We start from the raw sequence: 9906 nt of genomic DNA, 5'->3' as shown, positions 1-9906 counted from the left end.
GGTGTCTAATTGAACGGTGCGCATCTTTCTGTGTACAAACGAACGGTGCGCAAGTGAACGGTGTCTAATTGAACGGTGCGCATATTTCTGTGTACAAATGAACAGTGCGCATTTGAACGGTGTCTAAATGAACGGTGCGCATTTTATTGCGTGTCCAAATGCACCGTGTCTAAAATTTTGGGTCTATTTGCAACGTGTGTAATTGCAACGTGTCCAATTGAACGGTGTCTAAGTGCACCGCTCCCGTCGAGACCACCCTCTCCAACAACTGGGGGTCCAGGTGCAACCGTCGGACGAACTGCCTTCGCGAGACGAAATCCGATTGGCGGACAGCCAACGCGAGAGGGAGCAGCGCGCACGAGAAGAAGAGCGGCTCATGGAAATGGCCAACGAGGAGGCGCAGGCGCAGTTGCAACGTCTCGTGTTAATGATACAAGAGGGCGCACGAGATCAGGCCGAGAACGAATCATCAGAGGGCAGCACCATCGACCAGACGGACCTTTTCTGGACGGACCGGGAGATTTGAATGGCCCAGAAAGATTCGAAAACAATAATGCCAAAAATGCAAAAAAATAAAATTTTTTAGGTATAAGGAAATTAGAAAGATAAGTTAGGATAAGGCGACATAGTCAGGAATAAGCAATATAAAATTATTATGAATTAATGGCTATGAATTTAAATTTTTGGTTTAGTTTTCGTTTGCTTTATTTTTTTTTGTATTATTATTATTATGGGTGTTATTAATAAATATTAGGTATATATTTGAATAAAATAAGAACCGTGATACAAATTAATTGTTTATTTCGACATAATAAAGGCAAACATAAAAAATGAGAAGAACCAAAAAGAAACCTAAGAAGAAAGCGCACACAATACAAAATAAGCGAATACACGATTCCAGGAGAAAAAGATAATTAAAAAACTAATATAACAACTTAATTTTAGAAAAAAGAATATATATTCACAGATCCGCAAAACGGAAAGACGAATCTTCTGGAATGGTGTAGAAAGAGCGAAATAGAATCTTCTCGAAACCTCGATGATCCAATTTTAAAAAATTAAGGAATAACACAGGTGCAAACATGATGGAAAAAGCGCTAGAAAATGGAAACCGAGAAAAAATTTCGTTAAGGATGAAGCAATAAAAATATTGATCACGAGGATTCCAGAAGGATCGAAGGCCCGCTATAGGGGAGAGGGAAACCGCTATATAAGAGCGCGGGTTGAGCCAAAAGGGGTCGTCAGATAACGAACGGTCGAGCGATTAAATATAAGGAAAACTCGCGAAATCGCAGAAAAATCGATCGCGGCGATAAGTACTCGGGATTAACCACCTCGTATACACCGAGTAACAATTTATTCAATTTGTTCATACAATAGAGGATAAAATAAAAGAGTTGCCGAGACAAGTGTAACTAATGTAAAAAGTTTGTGTAATAAAACAGTGTTGAAATGTTAATATTCCGTGTGAGTTAATTAACGAAACATTGGAACCAAACTGCACAAGAAAGCACCATCGGAAATTGCGAACAGCTCGACATCGGAAGCTGATTGGTGAAGCAGCTAGGGTGACTAGATTACATCACAGGTGATTGGCGGTGCTTCTGTGCATTACAAAGGCATCCAGAAATACAATCCCGGATTGGCGAAAACCCTGAGCAGCATCCAAGCGGTGTGCGGGTATTTAGGAGAGCGCAATAATAAGGTAAAAGAAGGCGACCAATGAGAAACAGGTAAGCAATTAAATTCTAAAACTTTCAAATCAAACAAGAAGGGAAAGAAAAGGTCTCGAAGGAAATAATCCAGGTGATAAAGTCAGTATCGAAAAAGCGATAGTGTCAATCAGGATCCAAAAGAGACGGCATCGAATCCGTAAAACTTATTAAAACTCTACGTGAGTATTAAATTAAATTACTGCGTGGAGTACAGACAATCTTGTCGGTAGTGCAGAGAAAACCGACTGGCGACCGTGAAAAAATAATTATAATTAAGATAAACGCCTAGGGACGTGATTTTGGGGAGTTCCGGTCACACAGGCTCTCCGTGACTGGCGGGGTCCAGGGGCGTAACTTGCCCATTACCAAGCGGTATGGGCGGCCCCATGGATCCGCGTCGATCGCCTCGAGGAGCTCCTGCCACGCTCGGGACTTCGTCTTCTTAATGGCGACTCTGAGGGCTTTACGCGCGATGCGATAGCCCTCGTAGGCCGCCTCCGCTGCTCGGATTGCCTCGTCGCCACGATGGAGTCGGCGACGGGCATGTGTGTACCGGTGGTGGGCTCGAATGCTCGCCCTCCGGAGATCGGCTATCTCCTCCAACCATCAGTACACGGACCTCCGACTCGGTGGCCCGCGAGAACGTGGCATGGTTGCGTCGCAGATCATAACCAACGTCTCGCGGAACCACCGGAGCTTCGCTCGGAGGTCGCGCGGCCCGGCCGGTGGACTTGGCCAGGCCGCGGCCTGAGCAGCGGCGGACAGGATACTTGGGTCCAGCTTTCTAAGGACCCACCTTTGGAGCGGGGGTGTCGTCTTTCTTCGTGGCGACCCCGAGGGGGACCAGGGAGCTCGGAGACCTTCATCGTAATGTAACGATGATCGGAGAGAGTCTCCAGATCGTCCTTGACCTTCCACTCGGACACACGTGCAATGGCGGACGGGGAAGCAAAGGTCACATCGACGATGGATCCCCCGTTGCGCCTCACGCACGTGTGTTGCGTGTCCTCATTGACTGTGGCAAAGCTGCAGGCCGCCATGCATTCTTCAAGGACCCTTTCACGTACATCGGTCCTGGGGGAACCCCAAGTCACCGACTTGGCGTTAAAGTCCCCCAGGACCAGTAAAGGACAGGTCTGAAGGCGGCGTATCACCCGCTCCAGTCCGTTCAAGAACTCCTCGAATTCGTGGAAGGGCCTCGTGGGGGAGAAGTAACACCCCACGATCGCCAGTTCTCCCCATTTGCATGCGACAAATCCCTCTCCCTTTTCGAGAGGGGAGAAGAAGATGGACGCATGTCCCCACCGGAAGTATAATGCGACCGAGCCGTCCCTCGACCCCAGCCACGACGGGTGGTCTGGGACGGAGTAAGGCTCGGCCGCTACCGCAAGGCATCCACCTAGCTCCGCGAGGCTGTGCACCAGGAGGTCCTGAGCCTCGCGGGCGTGATTTAAATTGTCCTGGAGGAGTAACGACATTATGTGGTGTTTATTACATCCTCCTCCAGGGCCCTGCTCTCAGGAGGGGAGGGAGGTGCAATCCCCTCACTGGAAGACGCTGCAGTTGTTGGTGCAGCGGCCGGTTCTTCTATCTGAGAAGTGGACTCGACGCCACTCCTCTGTTTTGGGCGCCCGTTTTCCCTTGCCGGGGGCAGGAGCGCACGCTCTGCCTCCCAGGCGGTGGTTTGCGGAACGCCCAAGATCCGCGCATAAGGGGCACTTGGGTGCCGACGTGCACGTTGACACCCTGTGTCCCCGGTCGCCACAGTTGAAGCAGCGACCCCTTCTGTCTTTTTCCGGCGCGGTAAAAGTGCACGCGGCCATCACGTGCCCGCGCCGGAGACATCTGTGGCACTGGAGAGGCCGCCTTTCCAGTACCTCTATGAGTGCGCGTACCCAGCCGACTCTGAGCGTCCCGGTCTCGACAACCTTTCGGGCCGCGGTCAGTGGGCACTGCACCCATGCTGTGGACAGCCCACCGGGGAAGGCACGAGGTTGGCTGACCTTAATCTCGGTCGACCGGCAGCCCCCGGCGGACGCCACAGCTTCTTTGATCTCCTCGAGGGAGATCGACTCGTCGAGACTTCGGACACGTAATTCAACGGTCTTCGTTGGTCTCGCGAGTCGTTCCCCCTTCTCGGACACCAAGGGGAGCATCGAGTTGTACAACGCTTCCGCCTTGGTGTCGCTATTCCCACCAGGGACCTCTAGGATTATGGCCCTGGTGAGTGCTCGTCTTGGGCGGAGGCCTTGAATACCGAGGGGCTCGAGAGACACCCTCTCTCGGACATATTTCAGGACCTCTGCCAAGAAGCCTTCTGCTGCCCCCTCCGGAGCTGAGAGCACCACCGCAGCGGAGCGGGGTGGCCTTTCCAGCTTTAGTTTGGGAGAGGTGGCCTTGGCGGCACCCATTTCCGGTTTGGTCGGTTCTTTTCCCTTTTTGGTGCCACCGGGCTTGGCCGAGGCGGAAGTTTGGGGGGCCGGCTTCTGCTTCCCTTTCTTCCGCCCCACCACCTGGGACCAGGTGTCCTTAGAGGTGGAGGGAGCGGAAAGTTGGGAGGATGGCGGCGGGGAAGCGGGCAGCGCGGGTTTGGGGGCCTGGGATGCGGCCTTGGCCGCCTCCTTAACTCCCGGCCCGGATCCGCCGCCGCCACTCTTTTTGGTCTTCCTCTTCTTTTTCTTCTTTTTCCGCAGACCCGTACCGGTGTCTGCGGAGGTTGTTGGGGCAGAGGGCAGAGGTGCAGGCGAGTTTGCTGCACTGGTTGCAGCCAGGTCGCTGCATCCCGCCCCTGCCGTGACATCTACCTCCGTCCTTCCCTGCGGTTGACCCCGCAGGGGAGAACGGACGGACAAGCGATGGACGACTTGCTCGTAGAAGACAGATAGCTTTTCGGCCATCTGCCTGTCCGTTTCTCTGCGGTGAGCCTTGAGCAAGGACTCATTATCCTTGAGCTCTACCGGCTTCGCCGCAGGGTGCCCTACTTTGTCCCGCTGGATGCAAGTATCCGGCGGGGGGACTGTCGCCTCCTTCCTTCTTTTCCTCTCCGTGCTCGGAGGGGGGGGAGAGATGTACATCTCCCGCGATGGACTCGAACCACGGGAGGTCCGCGACCGGTCCTTAGGTTGTCGCGGTTTGGCTTCTCGCTGCGGAAGTGGAGATGGAACGTCTACCTCGGGAGGTGCGGCGGAAGCCTTGAGCTTAGCGAAACCTATCGCTGTGAGTTCCCGCCGCAGATCCTTCAGCTCGTCATGAAGCGAGTCCACTTCGCGCTTCAAGACGAGGTTTTCCTTAGAGACGCTGTCCAGTCTCTGTCGGTCCTCAGAGAGGAGATCGTGCCTCGCAGCTCGGCCACCTCGCCGTCCAAACGACGGTTCAGCCCCTCCAACCGCTGAACCTCACCCTCGGTGTCCATGCGGCTGGAGAGGACGCAGACGGCCTTCTCCATGTTGACCGCGGCCTCCTTGAGATGCTTAATATAAGTACCCTTAAGATTCTTGGAGGTCGCGGCCATCCTAACCACCGACGCCGTCAGTTTGCCCGATTGCTGGACAATCTGGGACGTCGGCATGTCCCGCGTGATTATTTCCGGGGTTGGTAGCGAGCCCCGGAGTGAAGCCGGTTCGGGCTGAGAAGGAGGGAGAAACGCGGGGCCCAACGACCGGGTGGCCGCCCTTGTGGACTCAAGGTCCTCCGCGAGCTCGCGCTCGGCGCGCAGCTCCAACTCCCTCTCCTCCCCCTCATTTAGCTTTCGCTTGGCCTCCGCGAGGCCTACATACTCCCCGGTGGTGGAGGGACGCCCTCTCCCTCGATCCTCTTATCCCCCTGGGATGTATCCCTCTTTGCAGGAAAAGGGGGAGATCTTGGGGCTTAGTTGCCTGACGGGCCCCTCCTCTGCCCACAGAAGCGACTTCGACTTTCATGTTGGAGTCGTCCTGCGGCAGCTGTATGGCGGCGGGATCCACCGGAAACCGAACGCTCGAGGGCTCCGGTTTTCGGTCCCCAGATCGTGAGGAAGCATGATGGTGGTTGCCTTCGCCGCCTTCGCTCTCCGAGCCGTCCGAGTACCACAATGGGCCACAAGGGCGACTGTCGCGGGACTCGGAGCGACTCTTGCGCTGCGCGATCCGCTGAAATTTAGCGGATCGTAAAATTGGAGAGTCCCTTCCCTCCACTGGTGGGTCGACACCAGCCTTCGCAGACGCAGTATTTTGCGCCGTCCCTGCGGGGCAAGCGACGCAGAGCCCGTCGTTGGATAACGACGAGAGGGAGCCCGGGACGGTAACTCCCTCACGCCGGCAGATGGAGGTCCGTTCCCCCTGCTGCGGTAAAAACATCTCCTTAAATTGCGACATCCCATATGATTTTAAGGTTGGTTTAATTTCGGAGTGTCCTTCTCCTAGAACGGTTCCCAGCCAAGGGTAACGAGCCCGTCCTGCCCGGGTTTGGGATCAGGGTATCCTTCCCTTAGGTACACTCTTAGTCTGACCGCTCACTGAGGACCTGTCCGGCAAGGGAGACCCTGCCAGGAACCAAAGTTCCCGCCGGCATAGCCCCTCAGATCATCACGGTACACAAGCCTGGGAACCACGTCAAGATGGTGTACCACTCCCAGGAACCTAATTTAACCTAACCTTTTTTTTTATTTACGCAGGGGAAATGCGTTTACGCACATCTTGACCCAGACTGATGTGGGCCAGGGTAGTGTGGGACTCACCCCACCAAAGCGCACCACGGTGGGGAATACCCACTAAAACCCCTGCGGTGTCCACCTTCCACCTTTTTAGGGCTGCCCCGGTACCTCAGTTTAGAACAACCCAGAGGCAGCCCAATAGGTATGGGGACTTTTGCCCCCCCAATCCTTAAATAGAGGAGCTTTGCTCCTCCACGATCGGGGGAAGGGAAGACACAGACCCTCCCCCGCCGTCTGCGGGCCGAGTGCAATGAGGGAGAAACCCCTCTCGGCCTCAAGTCAAACGCCGAAGCGGACTTGACCCCATGATAGTAGTATTGACCTCCCAATTGTCTCAAAACGCGAGACAAGAGGGAAACCCTCTCCCCACAATGCGCCCAGCCACCGCTGAATTGAGGCTAACTAGTGCTCAAAACAACGGGGACCGGGCTTTCCCTTAATATTGCCTGGTCTCTTAAAGGAGAACCAGGCACCACCTACTATATCTGGTGCTTAACGCACCAGATATACGGAGGAGCGGCTCCCCGGATCCATATATCGGAGCCAAGGAAAACCGCATCCTCCCCACCCTTATCTGGGTTTGCTAACGGGCACGGGAGCCCCCCGGCCGATGGCCGAGCACCGGGCCCCACCCATTCAGTGGGAAGACTCCCGACCCAACTCCTCACGGAGGGGACACCTCTCATCCTCTGTACAGTTGGCCGCTCCGTGCCCCGGCCGGCCACAGCGATAACAGAGATCACTGTGGTCGACCTGACTGGAGCACAAAGCCCTGCAGTGCCCAGGCTGAAAACACCTGTAGCATTGCAGGGGCCGGGGGCGGAGTGCACGCACCCTCGCCACCACCCAGCCAACCGGCAATTTGCCTACTTTAATCGCCTTGGCCGCCGCCTCAAATGAGCAGCGAACCAAGGCGACTCCACCCGATGGCTGGGAGCGACGCAGGGATACAACCCTAACGCCGCTCCCGCCACCGAACTCTGCCTCAAACTCCTGGCGGAGATCGTCCTCTGTGGTGAACTCGTCCAATCCCGAAACTAAAATCTCCACGTTCCGGGATGGACGAGCCACTCTAACTCCTTCGGGGAGAACCTCTCTCAGCCTGGAGGCAAGAAGGTCCGCCTTGGATTTGCGGTCCTTCACCTCCAGTAAGAGATACCCCTCCAAGGTCCGTCGCACCCTGGAGACGCCCGCCAACCTAGGGTCCACCTTGCCTTTCGCGTCCCGAAGGACTTGGGCATACGACATGCCCTCAGCCTCGAGACGCAAGGTGACCGCCTCGGTACGCGGGAGAATCCCGCGAGGCGGCCTCTGTTTTGACGAGGGCGAGGGCAACGGAGGAGAAGACTCCCTTCGAACGGCCCCAGCGGCCGTCCCCCCGCTCATCGCAGGCGCCTTGGTGGCGTTAATCGCCTTCTTCTTCTTTTTTCTCTTCTTCTTTCTCTTCACCTTTTCCTCCGCCTGTGCCCTAATCGGAACAGGCGGGGGAATCGGAGACCCACTAACAGGGGGGGCTGCCTCGGGAGACCCCGCTCCAAAAGTTTTTGGAGCTCCCCCGAGACAGTGGATCGCACCACCCTCTTGATCTCTTCCAGCCAAGAGGGGGGAATCCGATTCCCCCCCCCTGACTGGAGTGGAGCACGTAGCTCCTTCCGGCCTCGGCATGGAAACGTCGGCAAAAGCACGCACTGACGTTTCCATGCTTTCGTGAAGCGCGTGAAGCGACCGGGAGGCCTCAGTATGGACCTCCTCGATCGCCGCACGCGCCTCCACAACACCCTTCTTAATTTCCTTCAGGTCAGCGAGGGTAGAGATACTAACCTCATCAACATTCTCACTGACCTGGAGGATGGCTTCCGTAATTTGTCGCTCAGAGGCCACCTGCCCCCGAGCAACTTTTTCTACTACATCGGCCATGTTGGCGACACCCCTCTTGATGTTGTCAACAGACTCACGGAGAGGGGTGAATCGGGTTTGGAGCTCCAGGAGACTTGATATGATCTTTTCCCGGAGCTCCCTCGGCCTGCCAGCTTTCTCCTCCCTAGACATTTTGGAGCGATGACAAAGTCGCTCCCAAAGTTCGTCCAGGGAGTCAGCCATATGATCAAAGAGGGCGCCGATGCCCATCGTAGCGAGGGAGCAATCGGCCGTCCCCGTACCCTCTTGAAGAGCCGACTCAAGACTTTTGTCGGCCTTCCTCTTATCGCGTGGCTTCTCTGTAGCGGCGGTAGCAGAATGTCCAGAGAGGCCCGCCGTCAACCCCTCTTTCTGCCCTTCGCTAGATGACGACGCGGCGGGAGCAAGGACAGTACTCCCACCGTGTCGGCCCCTGAGTGTCCGATCACTCTGGGGCGGTAAGTCCTTCTTCGTCTTGCTGTCCATCATATTAGGTTTCTACTCATTTGGTTTTACATCGGTGTTTCCCTTCACCTAGATCGGTTGGTAAACAAAACCTAACGAGCCCGATCTGCCCGAGGGTTGGAGCGCTTTTAAGGCGGCACTCACTCGCCTTTGACGTGGATACTTCATCAGGTTTAATGGAGCACTTTATAAGCCGCTCCCTTCCCACAGGAGCGACCACCCCACCCTCAGTATCCACCGCTGTTTGTCCGCGACTGCTTATTCCCCCCGAAAGGGATATTCGCAGCTAACCTCAGTACTTGAGGCCGTTCCCCTATCCGCAACCTGGGGACGCGCTCGGTGGCAGTCAGCTCTGCCCTTGGAAGGCCGGGGCTGTCCCCCCGACCCCCAAACCGAGTATTCCCAAACCGAGAACCTTTTTTTTTTCTTTTTTATTTACGCAGGGGAAATGCATTTACGCACACTCTGACCCAGACTAGGTGTGGGCCAGGGTAGTGTGGGACTCACCCCACCAGAGCGCACTTTGATGGGAAATACCCACTAAAACCCCTGGGGTGTCCACCTTCAGCCCATATAGGGCTGCCCCGGTATACAAAATTGCTGAATGCGTATAAACAGAAGTATTGAAATCCTATAGTTAAACTCTACCGGTTCCGGCATAAGTTAGCAGTTATTGCCCGTATAAACCAGGCCTAAACAGAAGTATTGAAATCCTATAGTTAAACTCTACCGGTTCCGGCATAAGTTAGCAGTTATTGCCCGTATAAACCAGGCCTTACTGGTGCCCTTTTGGCTCAATGGACCCTTATTGCTAGTCTCTACGCCATTCTAAATATTTATTAGGTGCTTTCCAACCTTAGACCATATATACTTATAGACACGGCTTCAGACAACTATCTTGAAGCAAAGATAATATCATCTACATGACGTAACATGTAGGCAAAGCAAAGGCGCGTTTATAGACGGCTTCAGATAACTGCCTTGAAGATAAGATAATATCATCTACGAGGCCGCGTTTAGCCGAACAATTGCTGAAATGCCCACATGTGACGTCACGTAAATGATATTATCTTTGCTTCACCTCGACTCGTGGATTCATATCTACAGGTCGACTTCCGGTGGCGCAATTCGAGCGGGAAC

The 9906-nt window shown here is 54.7% G+C and overlaps 2 protein-coding genes across 2 annotated transcripts; both read right to left on the bottom strand.

Annotated features, from left to right (window-relative positions):
• Positions 1 to 2380: 2380 nt before the first annotated feature.
• Positions 2381 to 3193, bottom strand: LOC109862204. The gene has a single exon (XM_020442189.1). It carries the CDS (start codon positions 3191 to 3193, stop codon positions 2381 to 2383), a length of 813 nt encoding a protein of 270 aa, XP_020297778.1.
• Positions 3194 to 7041: 3848 nt separating this feature from the next.
• LOC109862203 lies at positions 7042 to 8790 on the bottom strand. The gene has a single exon (XM_020442188.1). The coding sequence runs from the start codon at positions 8788 to 8790 to the stop codon at positions 7042 to 7044; it is 1749 nt and encodes a 582-aa protein (XP_020297777.1).
• Positions 8791 to 9906: the final 1116 nt, after the last annotated feature.

This window comes from Pseudomyrmex gracilis, unplaced genomic scaffold (assembly GCF_002006095.1).
Source record: "Pseudomyrmex gracilis isolate BER0280 unplaced genomic scaffold, ASM200609v1 scaffold_1492, whole genome shotgun sequence".
In the NCBI taxonomy this organism is placed as follows: domain Eukaryota; kingdom Metazoa; phylum Arthropoda; class Insecta; order Hymenoptera; family Formicidae; genus Pseudomyrmex; species Pseudomyrmex gracilis.
The sequence above is the reverse complement of the archived record's forward strand: the minus strand, read 5'-3'. Positions and strand labels throughout refer to the sequence as shown.

Coding starts and splice junctions, on each gene's coding strand:
- LOC109862204 (XM_020442189.1), bottom strand. CDS start 3,193: ATGTCGTTACTCCTCCAGGACAATTTAAATCACGCCCGCGAGGCTCAG.
- LOC109862203 (XM_020442188.1), bottom strand. CDS start 8,790: ATGATGGACAGCAAGACGAAGAAGGACTTACCGCCCCAGAGTGATCGG.